The sequence below is a fragment of the Belonocnema kinseyi genome, chromosome 3 (genome assembly GCF_010883055.1).
Source record: "Belonocnema kinseyi isolate 2016_QV_RU_SX_M_011 chromosome 3, B_treatae_v1, whole genome shotgun sequence".
Taxonomy (NCBI): domain Eukaryota; kingdom Metazoa; phylum Arthropoda; class Insecta; order Hymenoptera; family Cynipidae; genus Belonocnema; species Belonocnema kinseyi.
This window is the reverse complement of record NC_046659.1, coordinates 86,279,947-86,299,836: the sequence shown is the minus strand read 5'-3', so window position 1 is coordinate 86,299,836 and position 19,890 is coordinate 86,279,947. Positions and strand designations below refer to the sequence as shown.

At 28.4% G+C, this 19,890-nt stretch overlaps 1 protein-coding gene across 1 annotated transcript in view; it reads right to left on the bottom strand.

Annotated features, from left to right (window-relative positions):
* Positions 1–6,852: 6,852 nt before the first annotated feature.
* LOC117168982 (ras-related protein Rab-2) overlaps positions 6,853–19,890 on the bottom strand; it is a 17,994-nt gene continuing 4,956 nt past the window's right edge. Inside the window, exons 2-4 of the mRNA XM_033355003.1 lie at positions 18,941–19,080; positions 13,902–14,258; positions 6,853–8,559 (exon numbers count right to left, since the gene is read on the bottom strand). Coding sequence (XP_033210894.1) covers positions 8,458–8,559; positions 13,902–14,258; positions 18,941–19,080 — 599 coding nt within the window. The 3' untranslated portion in view covers positions 6,853–8,457. The remainder of the gene's footprint in view (positions 8,560–13,901; positions 14,259–18,940; positions 19,081–19,890) is intronic.

Genomic DNA, 19,890 nt, shown 5'->3' with positions numbered 1-19,890 from the left:
AAAGGAATTTTTGTAATTCCCTTCTAAATTAAAATTAAAATTCTGTTGAAAAATTGTTTAAGTAATTCGTGCATTTTTTGGTAGAATTTCAATTTTTGGGTGAAAATGGAACTTATCGGTTGAAAATTAATCTGTTTTAGTTGATGATTCAAGTATCCTATAGTTGAAAGCAGGTCGCAGCTTCCCATAGAGTGATAGAAAAGTGAAACAGGCACATTCGAGCTCGCATTCGAGGTATCTGTTTACATTATTGGATGTAAACATTCCTAGCAATTAAGTTGCAGCGATCGTGCCGAATTCCAGTTAGTCGGAGAGCCGAGGCCGTTTTTGAAGAGTTATTAGGTAACGATTCTGCCACTATTTTCCTGATTGTTGAGAATATACTGATCACGAAATGTGCCTTCTCCAGGGGTAGTCCCGGGGAGAAGGTGTTTACTCATTCGAAGTTGTAAAAAAAATGATTAGGATAAGTCATAGGATAACAGCTGAATCTTTCTACGTTGAATGTGGAGACAATTAGACAATGTTCCGTGCAATTGGCAGAATAATAGGCCGGTTCGGAAGGGGGGGGGGGGGGGCAGAACGATCCAGAGGTGTAAAAGAATGTCATTTTAAAGTTATTTTCTAATACCCAAATTTTTTATATAACATTCTCCTCATTATTCAAAACATATATTCGAAGAGGCAGAACAAAATCTCGGGGGATAACATCTATTATATAGCATTATATAGAGATAACATTTATTTAATCTTCAAACAGTTTAATTATTAAAACAATTTTCATAAGTGGTTTACGGAGTCAACTAAGAAAGTCTATCCGGTGACTCTGTTGTATGTTGCTTTGCAAATTTACAAGAACTATTAATTATTTAAACAATTTTAATTAAAAAATTAAGAGTTTGCCCTTTTCTCTACGAGTCAATTTGTTTACGGAGTCAACTAAGAAAGTCTATCCGGTGACTCTTTTCTAGGTGGCTTTGTAAATTTACAAGAACTATTAATTATTTACACAATTTCGATCAAAAAACTAAAAGTGACTTTTTTTCTACGAGTTCTGCAAGTAAATTTGTTTACGGAGACAACTAATAATGTCTATCCGATGACTTTTTTCTGGGTTGCTTCGTAAATTTACAAGAACTATTAGTTATTTAAACAATTTTAATAACAAGATTAAGAGTTTTTGAACTTTTTTTACGAGTAAATTTGTATACGGAATGAAATAAGAATGTCTATTTTTTATTCTTTTGCTTTTTTTAGTTCTTTTATTTTTGCTTTGCGAATTTCCAAAAACATTATTAATTATTAAAACAATTTTACTGAAAAAATTTAAAGTTTGGCCTTTATCCTACAAATCAATTTGTATTCGAAGTCGACTAAGAATATCTTTCTGGTGACTCTTTTCTATATTGCTTTGTAAATTCACAAGAACTATTCATTATTTAAACAATTTTAAATAAAAAATTAAGAGTTTGTCCTTTTTTCTACAAGTCAATTTGTTTATGGACTCGACTAAGAATGTCTATCCGGTGACACTTTTCTATATTGCTTTACAAATTTACAAACACTATTAAATACTTAAACAATTTTAATTTACAAATTAAAAGTTTGGCCTTTGTCCTTCGAATCAATTTGTTTTTAAAGTCAAATAAGAGTGTCTATCCGATGATTCTTTTCTAAGTTGCTTTGTAAATTTACAAGAACTATTAATTATTTAAACAATGTAAATAACAAGATTAAGAGTGTTTGAACTTTATTCTACAAGACAATTTGTTTACGGAGTTAATTAAGAATTCAAATTTTTTTATTCGTTCGCTTTTTTATTCTTTTGTTTTTGCTTTGCAAATTTACAAACAATATTAATTATTTAAACAATTTTACTTAAAAAATTTAATGTTTGGCCTCTATTCTACGAATCAATTTGTTTTCGAACTGAACTAGTAATGTCTATCTGATGACTTTTTTCTATATTGTTTTGTAAAAAATTCGTTTTATTCATTGAAAATGAAGTCCCATATATGAAAATTGAACAACTCCATTGATCTTTTTTGATAAAAAATTCAACTATTTAATTCAAAAAAGTTAGAAGCGAACAAAATATAAACTAAGTTAATCAAATAAAATTTGGACTAACATCGCTAACATTCCCGGTCATTTCCCGGTTCACACAAATATTTTTCACCGTCAATGAAATAAAAAAATGACACTAATGCCAAAATTGTTTCCATTTGATTAAATTCATTCGGTTTCAAAAATATAAATCCAAGTCATCATTTGCAATAATCTAAATTGAAGAATCAATCAATGCATTAAAATGGTTTCAAAATTATATCATTTTAAGCAATTTTAAGCAATTTTAAGCTAAAAACATAAAAAATTGAACGATTATATTTTTTCTTTAACTGAACACAACTTTCAAAATTCAAAATTTTATTTCAAAATCATGAAACATAGACATTAAATTTTTAATTATTTTTACAATTTTTTCAGAACTTCTAAACAACTTTTAAAATGATTAGAATTTTTCTTTTATATTTTTTAAATCTTTCAAAATTGAAAACATTTCCTTAAAATCCTTTTAAAATTTTTAAAAAGCTTTGACATTTTTTATTCGAAATCTGCCAAAACCTATATTTGATTTCAAATTGGGCCATGCAATATTTGCATCGAAATTTTGGTACAAGTAGGAGTATCTTATCGGTACACGTAGACACTTTGTTTAAATTATTGGAAAACATTTCAAATCTTAAATTATTTTCAAATTCGTTCAAAACGTCTAAACATTTCTTTAACTTTCTAATTTTTTCTAAGAAGAACAGGTGTTCAATTGTTATTTATATATCGAAATTCAACAATTTGACTTACAAATTAAATTTTTTTAAATAGAACAATTAAAATTGTAAGGTCCAAAGTTTAGTTTTTTTGTTTAATCATAGGAAAGGGAGCAACAGTAATAGACTACATCTTGGCTGAAAAAGAATACGGCATATGATAGGGAGTATGAAGGTAGGGAATGAGATAGGGTCCGAGCACTTCCCGGTCATAGCTACACTAAAAAGAGGCGTCAGTAAGTGTGGAAGAGGGGGAAAGGAAAAAGGGTGCGAAAGAAACACGAAAATAGGAGTCTGGGGGGTAGATAAATTAAAAGAGTTTAAACAAAAGATGGAAAAGAAGAAAAAAGAAGAGAAAAGGGGAAATGGAGAAGGAGGAGTATAACAGGAGGAAAAAAACATGAGAAGATGTTCGAAAGAAAAAGACAAAGGGGAAAGGAAGAATATAAAAAGAAATATAAATAGAAAAGCGATCAAAGAAGGTAGGGTGTGGGATGTGATCAATGGGGATAGAGGGGAAAGGAAGGGCGTTAACGAAGAAATAGAAATGGAGGAATGGGCGGATTATTTTAAGGGTCTATTAGGGGGAGAGTAAAATAGGATCATATGGGAACAGTGTAGGATAGTCCAAGGAGAAATGGAGGAAGGGAACGAGATAACAAGAGAAGAAGTGGATGAGGCAATAAATAGGTTAAAAAGAAACAAGGCGACAGGAGAAGATGGGATCGAGAACGAAGCGATGAAGCATGGTGGAGAAGGGATTAGGGATGGGATGTGGAATATCTGCAGCAAGGTCTGGAAAGGGAAAGGTTGGCCGGAAGAACAGACGATGGGACTGGTGGTACCGCTTGTCAAGAAAGGGGAAGGAAAGAAGGTAGAGGAATACAAAGGGATCACTCTCATGTCAGTCGGCTATAAAATATACGCAGAAATTTTAAGAAAAAGTTTGTAGAGTCAGGTAGAACAAAAAGAAAGTATCCCACATAATCAGACGAGATTTAGAAAAGGAATGGGAACTATAGACAACATCTACGTACTTGACTATTTAGTTAACAAAAATTTGGGGAGAAAGAAAGAGAAAATAGTCGCTTTGTTCGTAGATTTCAAAGCAGCGTTTGACTCAGTGAACAGAAAAGTACTATGGCAGGCAATGAAAAAGAGGGATGTAGAGGCAAAGTTGGTGGAGAGGATGAAGGAAACTTTTACTGAAACCAGGATTAGGGTGAAAATAGGAAAGAAAAAAGGGCAGGTTTTCTGGACAGGCAGACTTAGAGGAGAAGCTAAAGCAGAAAGAGAAAGGCGGAACGGTTTTGGGTAATAGCAAACTATACTCTCTAGCATAAGCAGACGATGTAGTTCTATTAGCAGATGATGAGAAGGGGATGAACCTAATGATGAGAATCTTCGAAGAGTATGTAGGAACAAAAGAGCTGACGGTGAACGTAGATAAGATAAAGGTGATGTGCTTCAAAAATACAAAGAGCAAAATAAATAACGTTTGGAAGATGAACGGACAAAAAGTGGAAATTGTAGAGGAGTTATGTTACCTAGGTTTTTGGTTTGAGGCAGAAGGGGAAACGAGCTGCAGGTGAGGAAAAGTATTGAATGCGCGAGTAAAGTAATGGGCCAAGTATGGGGTATAGGAAAGAGAAGGTTCAAGAACGATTGGAGAATGCGGGTCTGGTTGTTTGATGCGTTTTTGTGGGCGGTGTTGTGTTATGGTGTGGAGATCTGGGGATGGAAGGAACATAGGAAAGTAGAGAGCATGCATGAGCGATTTCTGAGGTGGGTAATGGGGGTTAGCTGGAGTTGCCCAGGACATATGTTAAAAGAAGAGTTAGGAAGAGAAAATATGGTTACTAGACAAAATTAAGAGAGCCTGGAGGTTTGAAGAAAAGCTAAAAAGGGGAGAGGGAAGTAAAATTGCACAAGCATGTTTCGGCGAAATTCGGAACAATGAAGCGAGAGGTAATGTGGGAAATTCAAAATGGGAGGAAGAAAGGAGAAAAATGAGAAGGGTGTGTAATGTTCGAGAAGGGGTTATGGAGTGGCAGGACATAGAGCTATTAGTTAAACAAGGAGAAGAGAGATGGACAAAGATTATAGATTCGAGGTACAATAGATGGTATAAGATGGTCAAAGGGTTGACGGAACCAGAATATCTGCAAAAAATAAAAAGGAAAAAAAATGGAGTAAGGTTGTACGGTTCAGAATGGGAGAAGGAGTGAGAGCATGCAGATATTGGATAGATGAAGAGGAGAATGTATGCAGAGTATGTGGATACGAAATGGAGTCATGGGCATATGTATTAGAGAGATATACAGGAGAGGGAGAGGGACAGTTGAGTGTGGATGAGTATGTAAGATGGATCTTAGATGGTAGTGAACAGGGAGTGATGTGGATGAAGAAATTGGAAGAAGTAAGGGAAAGCAAGGGAGTGGGCAGAGCCAATCGGGTGATCCTGAAAAGGGACAGTAAAAAGCGAAAATTGTTTTCAATATCGTGGAAAATGCATTTTTTTATGGTAAGAGGAAACGGAATCCCTGGAGGCTCGCTCATTTAAGGAATTAATATCACTACTGTTACTATTGTTTATCCTACGTAATGCGAAAGAGTAGAATATAAGTAGTAGTTAAGTTAGACTAAGGATGGAATTGTAAATATATTTGTACAGGGAGCAGAGGCCCTCAAACCCATAAAAGGGAGAGATTGAATGCATACATACATAGTTTTTTGTTTAGTTTTGAATATTTAATTTATAATTATTGATTTTAAATGAACAGTCAGATATTTCTAAATATTAGGTCATTGTTCTTTTTGTTAATTGAAAAGTTTCAAATTGAACGGTTTAAAATGGAATATTTCAGACTGAAATAATATTTGAAAAATAAAAACCTTTGCTTATGAATATATAATTTTGAAGTTAGCTGAAAATTGAAAATAGTTTATAAAGTTTCAATGGAGATTGGACATTTGTTTAACTAATAAGACTTTTTCATTCATAATGCAATATTTAATTTAAAAAATCGCGAATTAATTTATATTCAAAGTTGATCAATAAAAATGTGTTTTTTTTTATTCAAAAATCTTTTATTTTAATTCGCTATCAGTTCCCGGGTATTTTCGGTCTCATAAAATTCACGGTTATTTCCCGGTTTTCCAGATTTCCCGGTCCAGCGGTCATCCTGAAATTCAAATATTTGGTGAAAATGTATGTCTTGTTCCAAATTATTATTTTTTTTAATTTCCCGGCATGTCGTGATTCATTGAGATGACATACTATTTTAGCCAATTAGCGAAGAAGTTCAAAAAAATTTATTCTATATAATATTTATTGTTTAGGAGGGAAGTTTTAAATTTTCATGAATTCAACTTGAAAAAGTAATTTTTTTAATTCCCTTCTTCTAAATTAAAATTCTTTTCTAAAATTCCTATTCTATGAGAAAAATACCCTGCTATGAATCAAATAATTCTCTACAGAAATTCCCTGTCCTAAAGTAAAAATATAATTCTTTACCAAATTCCCTGTCCCAAACTCAAAATTATTTACTAAAACTACCTGCCACAAACTCAAAATTATATTTCTTTACGGAAATTCTATGCCACAACTTGGAATTATAATTCTTTTTTAAAATTCCTTGTCCCAAATAATGATAATTGTAATTTTTAAATTGATTTTATTCTTTCCCATTCTTGAATTTGAACTCATAATTATTTATTGAAATTCCCTGCCCTACCTTAGAATAATAATTCTTTTAAAAATTCACTGTTGCAATGTTCACTGAATCACAAACCCGGGTTTCCCGATAAAGTAGACATTCTGCTATCGTAGAAAACATTTTTGTTATCCTGTGATATTTTATTTTTGCCTTCTTATCCAGTTTTGTCATTCGCATAACTCCGCTTTCAAAATTATGAAAGAACAGAAACTTTTTCTCCAAAAAGATTCTTCATACTAAAAATCTTTGAAATGAAAACTGTTAACTAACAATGGTTAAATAAATTGTAATTCAGTGTGCATTTCGCCAAAAACTAATTTATATTGCTCAATATTAAAATTACATAAACTCAGCGATGAAAGACATTCTGATGAACATAAAGATCGAGATTCCTTGAATAAAAAGGATCAAAAATCTGATTTACGAAGAAATGCAGCCACATAATTACGTAATCTTGTAATCAAAACGTGAAAAATCATGTGTTCGTGAGCTCTATATTATATTAGATACTAAAGTTTATACAATTCATGATATATAAGTTTCTGCTGCAATGAAGAATAACACTTTTTTTTTTGTTATTCATTGACTAGTAACTAAATGATACTGACCATATCGCACTCTAATTACATAAGTATAATGTTTCAATGAGCACTTAATTCCATAATGATAAATATTCCAAATAGAAATCATATCTAGTATTTAATTTAAGACGACTTTCAATGATTAAACTATTTATTTCTACTGATTTGGAACTTCATACTTTTGTTGGCAAGTACGATACAAGATTCTTAAATTGCGCGTGTAAAACAGAAATGTACATCAACAATTTCACAAACATACAAAACACAAATCACGTTTATTGACTCGTAAAAGGTATTTTGTCGGAAAACAATTTAATTTTTTTTAGATCCAATCGCATGGCATAAAGTATAAATAAATTATAATTTATTCGAAATACAACCAGAATATCAGAAAAGGGTTCGTTACGTAAGAGAAGAGAGGAAAAGAAGTAACAGTCTCAACCTTTTGATTCGAAATGAAGGAAGCCTAACACCACGAAGCTTAACCACATGCCCAATGAAAATCCTTTCATTTAATTATTTTAAACTTTGCGTACATACGGTTACTTAGGCTTCCACACCGGATCGACTGGAAATCCTTTTTTTATGTATATTCGTTATTTAGGTACAACAATGGTACATACATATACATAATCTTGAGTTAATGAATAAATTTGAACTAATATCCCTGCTCGAAAATCAGTCCAATCAGGCGTCGTGTTTTTCAAGTGAGAAAATCAAACTTCAGCACAATTATATACAAATGGAATATACATGAGTATATATAATATGTATATTATAAGTATGCGTTCCATCTATCGCTAATCTTTTATTCCACGTATCACTAACTGGGAGCAATAAAGTCTTAAGGTAGAGATGAAATTGAACCCAATCTACAATTTAAAGAGTCTAAAATGTTTATCTAAAAATTGCATAATAGCAAGTATTTCCTGCTCGCTAGCAGTTTACAGATTTAAAAATTCGGCCAAGTTTACGATTCCGCGTGAACTTTGTCGAATGCCGATATCTCTAAAGTCATTAGGAAGCTAATTGTTTCGAGCAAAGCTAGCATTTTTAATCGGTAATTATATAAATTTGTAAATTAAGTCTTTATTGTATACTCTGGTCTGATACTCGTAATATATATATATATACCTATGCAATAAGTGTAAACGTCTATTAAGTAATAAATACATCCTTCGTGGTTCGTTTTTCGCAGGAACAGAACGAATCAAATTAAATGTACAAATTTAATTTACGCGGTCGGGGATAAAACGAAGAGCAGGAATTGGATGATAGATCAGTTCAAATTATTGAAGGATGAATCGGTGGACAACCAATACCCAGCCCCTAGCAACAACCACCGCCTTGTGCATTACCTTGTCCGCCAGTTCCTGATAATCCACCAGGACTGGTTGGAGAATGTTGAGGCCCAATTTTGATTCCATTTGCCTACAAATAAATTTTCACTTTTCAAATATTCCTCAGGATAATAGTTTAGACTGATTCCATTTAAATTAGAGTTCTTAAATTCTCGAGAATTTAAGTTCAGTTTATATAACCGAGAATATGACAGAATTTAGGAGAATTTAAAAGAATTTAAGAGAATTTATGATTGTTAACAATATTTTTATTATTAAGGTTGATATCAGAAATTGTATATAAATTATTTTATAGCTCAGACATATACAGGAATTACAGTGTTTCATATATAAATTTAAAATTTTCAAATGTTTTAATTTATTTCAAGAAAAAAAAGTTCTTCTACTTTAAAAGATAACTCTTTAACAAAATAATTGAATTTTTAACATAATAGTTAAATATTCAACCTAAAAAGAAAAATTACCAACGAAAAAGTGTCATAGTTTATATTTTAATAAAAAAAAAATGAAATTGAGACGACAGAAGAATAGAACTTTAAATCGAAAAATACGCATTTACAACAAATAAAGACTTTTTACTCAAAAATAAATAAAACTTTATCTAAATTATTGAACCTTCGAACCAGTAGACAAATTTTGTTTTTAAAAATTCGATTTTCAAACAAAAAATATGACTGTTCAACAAAAAATTAATTTTACACGAAACTGATGCATTTTTACGACAAAAAAAGGAAATTCCAACCTAAAAAATAATTTTTTTACAAAGAAACGCGAATTTTTAACTAAAAAAATTAATCTTGAAAAATGGAAAAGTTCCATTTTCTGTTAAAAAATGAATTCTAAATACAAAAAAAGAAGTATTTTCCACTAAACAGTAAAATTTTCAACCAGATATAAGCCTTCAATAAAAAAATTTCACAATGTAGTTCAACTTTGACCCAAGTAGTTGGATTTTCAATTAAAAACGATTAATTTATAACAAGATAATTAAACTTTTAACCAACGAGATAACTTTTCAACTTAAAATATAAATCTTTAACAAAAAAAGTGATTTCTGAACAAAGCGATTCAACCAAATGTTTTAAACAAATTAGTTGAATTATCAAGCAAAGAAGAACGATTTTTAACCAAAAAGTTGCATTTTCATATAAAAAATGAAATTTCTTCTGTAATAGATGAAATTTTAAATCAAAAAGATTAATTTTCAAAAAAATTGTTGAATTTTCTGTTGAAAAATATTTTAGTTGAGTTTTCACGATCAAACTATGAATTTGTTAACAAGAAATAATTTTCTATAAAAAAATTGAATTTTCAATCCAAAAAGACGAAGTTTTAACCAAAAAGAGTGATTTTTTAACAAAATTGTTAAAATCTCTGGCAAATAGTTGCATTTTTATCAAAAAAAAATTTATCTTAAAGCAGAAGAGTTTTTTATTACAAAAAAAGTTGAGATTTCATCCAAAAAAGATTCCAGTTAACTCAGTAACATAAAAAATTGAATTGTTGTTGTTGATTCCTAAACAACTTCTCTCCTTTCTTTCTGCAGTTTTTGAAAAAATTAAAAATTTTGATTTATTTTTTTTTTATTTCTTTTTAAATAGAAAGAAATTGTTTACCAAAGGCCAAACTTAGAGAATATGTAGTCCATATTATCGAAAATCCAGCAAAAAGAAGTAAAAAATTTTAAAGGTGGCCTTTTCTAGAAAATTAATTTACAAAGTTTTCAGAAAAACCGCCGCCATTTTCTCAATTTTGAATTTTTTGATATTCTTCTCGGATCATTCGAAAGAGCTCAACATTGATCATCCCATGAAAGAAAAAACAACCAAATATGTTTGTTTGGTAAAAAACTACATCATTTTGAAAAATAATTTGGCAGTTTTTATGACATTGTAAGATTATCTTCAAGAGCTCACCATTGCATGATTTTAAATGAAATCAGTCAAGTATATTATTATGCACCTAGGAGTCGAAAAACCCATGATTCAGCCCATATTAAATTTCGAATAAAAGCTCGATTTACGGTATTTTAAAGGTAATTTATGGTACCTTTCCATTAAAATTTTCAGCAATTTTTGGTTATTTTACAGATTATAATGGTAAATTATCATAAATTACCGAAAATTCAATTAAACAAATTTTCATAAATAGACGGATATTTATAATATTTGTGGTAATGTATGATAATTTACACGTCATTTATGACAACTTAAGTTAAATTAGCCAAAGTTCAATTAGAAATTGTCGGTCATTTATGGTAATTTTACAGGTAAATATTGTAACTTATCATGAATTATCAAAGATTCAATTATAAAGATTTTTATAAATTGTCGGAAATTTATGGTAATATTACAAGTAAATAATGGTAACTTAAGATGAATTACCCAAAATTAAATTTAAACATTACTGGAAATTTTTGGCAATTTACGGTAATTTGATCAATCATAAACGGTAACTTTCAATAAATGACCGCAAAATTCTATTGTCTGCAACCAACATTTCCTTATAGGTTTTACGGTCCATTTTCAGACGTCACTTTTTACTCCCTAGGCAGTAAAAAGTAAAGTTTTAGCCCCACTTAATAGGCGTCGAAAAGGGCTGAAATCATTCACCTAATTGAGTTCCGTTTATTCTATTCTATTTATGCCCCCAATTATAATAAAATACATACATTTTTATACATATAAAATTATCCTCCTTCGTAATACTATCATTGTAAATAATTTATTGAACATTTTTTTTCACTCATTTTGAAGAAAAATTATCATTTTTCTTATTTGTTACTCATTTTTTTAATAATAAGTAACTTTTCTAATTTACTTATTTTATTTTGTAATTGAAAAATCGTGTGCCAAATGATTATAGAAAAATTTGGAAAATGTAAGTCATTAATTATTTCATTATGTACTACCATGGCAATGTAAAAGAGGATAATTCTATATGATAAAAATTTAATATATGCATTCTCAAGGTATTGAGAAAATAAATCGAAAAAAAATTCATAAAAAAGACAACACTCAAATAAGGGACCACTAAATTGAAACCCATTCGACTTTTTGGTAAAATTATTCAACAAAAAGGCACAAATTAGGTTGATGTGCGTGTTAATATTCGAAAATCAATTTTTATATCATAAAATGAATCACCCTATTATGCATTGCTCAAAATTTTACTGGTTCATTTTAACAAGGATCACAGCGGTTATGTAGTTCAAGTTTATGTTAAAAAGAGGATTTTTTTTAATGAAAAAAAGGGAATTAGAAAAGAATTTTAATTATTATCATTAAAAACGTTTTATATCTTATAGGTATCTCATGATCATTTAACGCGATTTTTTCTAATCATTTTTGGATTTTAAACCTTTTTTAACTAGATTCAAGTAAAATCTGCTCAATACTTCACCACTTTTTACTGATAAAAATATATCAGAAAAAATCAAGAAGATCAAAGACTACAGAATGGATTTAAAAAATTGAAAAACACCCATGCTTACATGTTTTAAATGTCATTTTTATCAGTAAATGCATTTTAATTCCTTATTGACATCAATTTTTTTCTAATTTATTTTTATCCATTGACAGCTTATATATTTTTTAAGTATTTCAAATTAATAAAAATTTCTATTTATTTATCACAGACTTCACAGTCTTTCTCCCTCTTTCTCGGTTTTTCACTTAAATGCGAAATGAATTTATAGAACCCAATAATAAAATACAAATATTTTTGGTTGAGAATTCATTTTGTTTAATTAATCACTTCATTGAAACTTTAATTATTTTGTTGAAATTTAAACAACTTTGTTAAAAATTCATCCAATTTGGATGAATTCAATTTTTTTTTATTTGAAATAAAAATTAATCTTTTAAAATATCAAATATTACTTTTTTTCGTTGCGAATTCAGCTTTAACGATCGAAAATTCAACTACATACTTGGTTCAAAGTCAAAGCTACTTCGTTCAAAATTCATTTTTTGGTTAAAGATTTAACATTTTAGTTAAAAATTCATCTCTTTGGTTAAATAAGTAACTATTTCGTTAAAAAAATCGTCTTTTTGGGTTTAAAATTCCACAATTTAGCTGAAAAACGTACTTTTTTTGTATTTGCATTTTTTGACTGAATTCAACTGTTTTTCATTTGAAATTGACAATTTTTTGTTAGAATATATACCATTACATTTTTCGTTAAAAAAAATCATTGTAAATTAAAAATTCGTCTCTTTAATTCAAAATAAAACTATTATGTTAAAAAATCTTCTATTTTTAGATGAAAATTCAATTTTTTTGGAAGAAAATTCGGATTTTTAAAATCAAAATGCAATTTTTTTGTGCAAAATACGTCTTTTCCTCTCACAAATGCAACAATTTGATTAAAAAATAATCCACTTTGTTGAAAAGTGGTATTTTTTGGATAAATTAAACTGTTTTTAATTTTAAATTATAATCTTTTGTACTTTGAATGTCAACATTGATATTTCTCGACAAGAATTTACCTTTTTGAATTAAAAATTTAACTGTTTTGTAGAAAGTTCGACTTTTTTTTAATTCGTATTTTTCTGTTGCGAATGCAACAATTTGATTAATAAATAAACTATTTAGTTGAAAATTGCTATTTTTTGGATGAATTAAACTGTTTTTAATTTTTACTTATTTTTTTTAACATCAAGTATAAGTTGAACTACTTTGTTAAATTTTTTTTTTTTGGTTGAAGATTCATCGTTGCAGTTGAAAATTAATAACTTAAATTTTTCATATTTTAGGGTAGAAAATTCGTTTTTTTGGTTGTAAAATAGTTGAACCTTTTGCCTAAATTGTCAGGTATTAAATTTTTTGTTAATAATTAATTTTGTTCAGTTAAACCACTTAGTTAGATGTTGAATTAATTTGTTAAAAATTCACTTTTTTGGTTACAGATTCAACATTTCATTTCACATTTCAGCTTTTTCTTCAAATTTGTCGTTTTCGCAGAAAATTAATCTTGTTGGTTCAAAATTTAACTTTTTGTTTAAAAATTAAAATTGAATATAATATAATATGAACATTAATTTTATTTAACAGAATTTATTCCCCTGTTTTCAATCAAAATTGACGTCCTTTAAATCTAAAAAATAGCCAATAAATCCTTTATGAAATATTTAAAATTGGTATCATCAAAAAGAATCTCTTACAAAGATCCTTGTTTTCTAATCTTTTGAGTTTCTGTTTATGATTCTTAAAAAATGGATCCTAAACTTGTAAAAAAAGGGAAAATTTTCATAAAAATTCTCTATTTTAGGTGTTTTTTCCAAATTCAAGGGGGGGATTCGGTACAAAAAGAGGACGGACTGTGATCAATGTTCTTTTTTTTTTTGTAAAGGTAAATTTTGCATTGTCTAAAATTTCACTGGTTTGATTTTAAGGGGAAATTGTGTTCACCTCGTTATTGATATCGAAGACGCCCTCTTGTATCTTCTCATAAATTTCTTTGGCCGTGTTAATGAAAGCTTCTTCTACATTTGCCGCAGTCTTGGCACTCGTTTCCATAAAAACAAGACCGTGTTCTCGAGCGAAAGCCTCACCTTCTTCCCTTCGAACTTCTCTTCGCGAATCCAAATCGCTCTTATTACCAATCAACATTATGACCATATTAGAATTGGAATGTTGCCTCGCGTCCTCCAGCCACGTTGTGAGGTGATTGAATGTCTCTCTGCGGGTAATATCGTAAACCAAGAGTGCTCCAGCTGCTCCACGGTAATATGATCGTGTAATAGAACGAAATGCTTCCTGCCCGGCCTACAGTATCAATCATTTATGCACAAATTAACAACAACATCGGATATTACGTAGAGAATCAGTAACTATTCTCTCTCAATGCAATATAGCAAACAAAGCGAATTCCAACATGAGAGGGTGGCCGTTTTAATCAAATAAAAAATTCCCGGTCATCTCCCGGTTCGCAAACATTTTTCACGGTCAATGAAATTAAAATTCGAACTCTAGAGCAAAAACATTTTCCATTTGAAGTAATAAAAATTGAGCTACAAATCATTTAAGGCCAGAAATATTAAAAATTAAACGATTACATTTTTGTTATAAACTGAAGACTTCTCAAATTAAAAGTTTAATTATTTTTATTTTAAATAGTTTTAAAATCCCTAAAAAGCTTCAAAATCTTAAAACATCCACATGTTATTTTACATTTATTTAAATTGTAAAATACTTTTGAAATTAAATTAGAACTTCTGAACATCTTTTAAAATGATTTGAATTCGTTCTATTTTTTTTTTAATCCTAAAAATTAAAAAACCTTCCAGATTCATCTTTGACTATTTTGGAAATCTTTTCAAATCTTTTTAAATATTATCTTAAAATTAATCTTTCAAAACGGAAATTTCAGTACGAATAGCCGGATTTTGACCGTATACGTAGACACTTCGTTTAAATTATTTGAAATCATTTCAAATTTTCAACTAATTTTGAATCTTTTCTAGGAATTCTAGGTGTTCAATATTTATTATGTATCAAAACTCAACAATTTTGCTTATAATTTATTTCTTCAAATAGAATACTTAAAATCGTAACCTTCAAAATTTAGTTTTTAATGCTTGTTTTATAAATACTGATTTTACATGAACAATAAAATATTTCTAAACATAAGGCTATTGTTATTTTTCTTAATTAAAATTGGATTAATTTTCAAACTTTAAACTAAAACAATACTTTTAATTTAAGGAAAGCCTTTTATTATAAATATATATTTTTGAAGTTATTTTAAAATTGAAAATAGTTTATAAAGTTTAAATCTGGCGTTTTAATATGTTTAACTACTAAGATTATCTAATTGAAATCGTTTAATTTTCAAAGTTAAAATCTAAAAATTCTTCAATTTTGAACTGATTCCGAATCGTCTGGAAAAATATATCATTCCCTTGATAATTCTTAATGTATAGTTCAATTTAATAAATAATTATAATTGATATTCGTTTCATCAACCAAAAAGGCTTTTTGATCCAAGATTTTCGATTTCAAACGCTACTAATTTTTTATGCTTTAAGTCTTTAAAACTTTGTTTTAAAATTTTTTAAATGAAAAATGTACCCTTAAAAATTAAAATCCAATATAGAAGATTTGTAAGTAAAAGATTTTCGAATTACACATTGTAAATTGAATAATATTATAATTGAAAATAATACAAATTCAACTGATTATTTAAGAAAATGTTAAAAATAAAACTTGTACAGATTTTTTTTCAATTTGGAAAAATTCTAGTTCAAAAAATAAATTCACTGTCACTTACCGTCCAGCATCCACCCTGCATATGATATCCTGCTTAAAATCGTTTTAAATAATGAAAATGTTAAAAGTATCTAATCCTTATTTCCTTAAATCAATGCAGAATTCCCGGATCAGTAATAACGTTTTTGCCATTTTTCTCTTGTACTGAAGTACTAAAAGATATTAGAAAAGTCGACAAAATTAACATTCTTTTACCAGGACCCAAATTATTTTACCAAGAGGACCGCTTTCAATAAAATATCTTGAAATTCAAAATCAAAACATCATGTGTATCAGAAAAACGAAATATTTGTGACTTCTAAACCAAAATCTAAAACAAGGCAATATTTATTTTTAATAATTTTTATTTATTTATATATCTTTAAAATGAGTCCAAGAACATTTTCTTTAATTGCACTTTTTTCGCAGTGTAGTGTATATTGAAAAAAATCTAAGCTTTATTTTGTTATTGTTCTTAAACTGTTGAAAAAAAATGTTTCATGTGAAATATGCGTTCTGCTATCTAATGATCACTCAAAACGAAACATGAGATTAAAACTTGGAACTTTAGAATTGTCATTCTTTCATTTTGTTGAATTTTTATTTTGTAAATGAAATTTTAAAATTTTTAACAATTTTAAATTTTTAAGTAAAATTGTTAAATTTTAAAGCATAAATAACGTCCGAAAAATTATTAATATACCAAAAATTCGAGTAACTTTAAGAGATATTGAGAAATTCTGAAAAGATTCAAACTTAATTTAAAACTTGAAAAGATTTCAAAATTTTTCCAAAATTGTCAACAAAGAATCTGAAAGATTTTAAGACATTTTTTCATACTTTAAGGTTTTCTAAACATTTCAAAAATCATTTAGAACTTGCAGGTTTCCAAAATTTTTAAACAAAATGTAGATTTCTTAAGATCTTTAACATTTTTAAGGATTTTGAAATGTTTCAAGATATAAAACTTTAAAAATTTTATTAAATTTGTGTTGTATAAATAACAATTAAAAAATTATCAATTTGAAAGAAATGTAGGAATTGATTGATTCAATCTGTAATTTAGTGAATTTAAAATGACAATAAATTAATTAATACAAATTTTAGATTAATAAGATAAATTGATAAAAGTTTGAAATTTTGTAGTTTAGCGGCACATAATTAAAAAAAATTGTTAACTTAAATTAAAGCTTATATTTCAAAAGAATTCCGTTTTGAGTGCTTTAATTTGCAGTTCAATTTTAATTACTTTAAATTTAAACAATTTCAGCTCCAAGAGTTCGAATTTTTTTATCTTAAAGGCCATGACAGATTTTTTTTATTATTAATCACTTTGATGTATTTTAAGTTATTCTTGAACTCTAATTATAGTTTTATGGTTAAATCCTATAAAGGAAATATTGACGAGAGCAAGATAAGTATTGCTGTGATTGATAAGGAGGAAAAATTTAAGCTATCAAAATAAGATAAACTATTATCGCATCTCGCGAATTCTTTTGAATATTTTTCTTTATAACTATTTTCACAGATTTTTTTCTGGAAATAAGATGATTAAAAAAGAAAAGCCCAATTCCAAAATGTGTCCATTTAAAAAGAATTCACATTTCGTGTTAAAAATAATCTTAACAACGTTTCATATAAAAAATTTAACTTCATATCGAATGACAGTTAAAGTGATTGGATTATTCATTTTTAAGATTAAAAAATTCCAGATCTAAAAATAAATTCACGATGTCATTTCGCGATTCTTCTCAGTATTGAAGCTTTCCCAATCTAATGGCCACCCTCCACGTGTCCAGTTTTACCGTCCAAAATGTCTTAAACCAGCGCAAGTTTGCTTAAAATAGACCCAATCTTGTGTTTTCAACACAAAAAATAAGACGAATATTAAAATTTAGACAGACTGAAAGAACAAGAAAATCGTGATTTCTAGGAAATATTACTATTTGATAAGACGTTTTGAACCTGAGCTACTTAAAATAAAATTTAAAATTGAAGCTTAAAAAATTTTTCACTCAGACATTATTCATTCAAACTCTCAATAATTTATACGTGTCAAATGAAAGATATTAAAACTTCCATTGAAATTTTTTAAACTAAATGCCTCAAAATGTACATTTTTAAATATGTTCAAATATTTCTCATTCAAAAAATAAAAAATTTATGCTTTCGTTTTTAAGACTCTAAATTCTAAATTTAAGAGTTAATCAATAAATTTGTAAATGTTTAAACTTATATCATTTCGAGCAATTGTAATTCAGAAACATTAAAAATTGAACAATCACAATTGTTTTAACTGAACTTTTTTTTAAATTAGAAGTTAAATTATTTTACCACTAAGCCGTTTTTTATCAATAATATTTTTAAATTGTGATTTATAGATAAAAATTAAAGACTTTCACCTACAAATTTAAAATAATTAAAATGGAACAATTAAAACTTTCGCGTTCAAAGTTTACATTTAGCAACTTGAAATTTTGACGATTCAATGCTTTCTATTCCAAATTGTTTCGTTTTGAATATTAAAATAATTTCTACTTAAAACCACGCGTCAAAAAGGGACCTAACGTTTGATTAAGTCACCTGAATATGCCTGAATACCATTAAATTCGACGTACTTCAGACGACTTATTCAAATGTTAATTAGGCCCCTTTTTTACGCACGGCTGCATTTTTAAATGAGCAATATAAGTGACCAGCATGTTAAATATTGCTAAATATTTCAACACTGTTGCCTTTTTAATTAAGAAAAAGTTCTTTTCTTAATTAAAAAACTATACAGATATTTTTAAATCGGAAAAATATTTACATAGGATTAGAAATTGAATAAAATCATCTTGTAAATTCAATTATTGTTAAATTTTTAATACTTTAAAAAATCATTATTTTCTATTTACAGTTCACCAGTTTAAAATGTTTTTTACCAATAATTTTCAACTTATAATTCTTTAAATTGAGAATTTACGTTTAAAAATGAAGACCTAAAATGGAAAACTTTAAAAGTACAAGATTTGAAAGTTACGCACTGTGAGCAGAATGATTTTATGATTGAAATCGAAATCATTTAAAATTACATGATATCGTGTGACATCAAATTTGTGATAGGAAAGATTTTTCTTCTAAAAAGTAAAATTCCCGGTCACCTTGGACAATAATAATAAATTTAATGAATTGATAAAAATTATGTATGGTATAATTACAGTGTCCCATATCTGCAACTTGATCTGTTTTCCGTCGATGGTGATCATACGAGCACCAAATTCAACACCTATTGTTAAATCATGGACTGGCTGAAATCGCTTGTCTGTAAATTGTAGAAGAAGACAAGATTTCCCAACTCCTAAACAGAAAATGATAATAATAATTATTATTATTATTATACCATTAAGCCAAATCTCTTTCAGGGTAAAATAACACATTCGTTTCGCAACACTGATCTGTCCCAGGTCGCTGATCAATCTCTCCAGCAATCACCCCAGGCGATGAGCTTTACAAATTCACCATGTTTCGTAGATCACAAATATAAAATTACTGTTAAGGGCATGTGACACAGCTAAATACCTATATTACCGACCTCACTTTATCAGTTCACTGAATCTTTTTTTGAACCTAAGAACTTTTTTTGTAAATAAAATATCGAGCTGAAACCTTGGAAAATGTATTAGAGTACAATAAAGTACGTTTAGGTACTGCATTTTGGTAGGAACTTCACTGAAATATATTTTATCTTTTTTCTGAACCTCGGCATTTTTTTAACGTTCGAACATTTTTTATACATAAAATATCGGTCTCAAACTTTGAGAAACGCAAGAGCCGAAAGAAGACTACGTTTACGTACAAATTTTAATAATAAAAGATGTAAAAAAAATATATTCTAACTATCAATTCCATCGGCATCAGCCGGTAACGTTGTACATGAAAATATGAACCCTGGCGGCCACTAGACGAGACTCTAGATGATTCGTATTTTCGTGTACAACGTTACCGGCTGATGCCGATGGAATTGATAGTTGAAAATTTTTTTTTACATCTTTTATTATTAAGCTTTGTACGAGGGTAGTTCAATAAGACCTTAGAATGACCAACAGATGGCGCGCGAATCGCTCCAAATCATCTGTTTTCAGTCAGCACCACTCCCGACTAGATATAT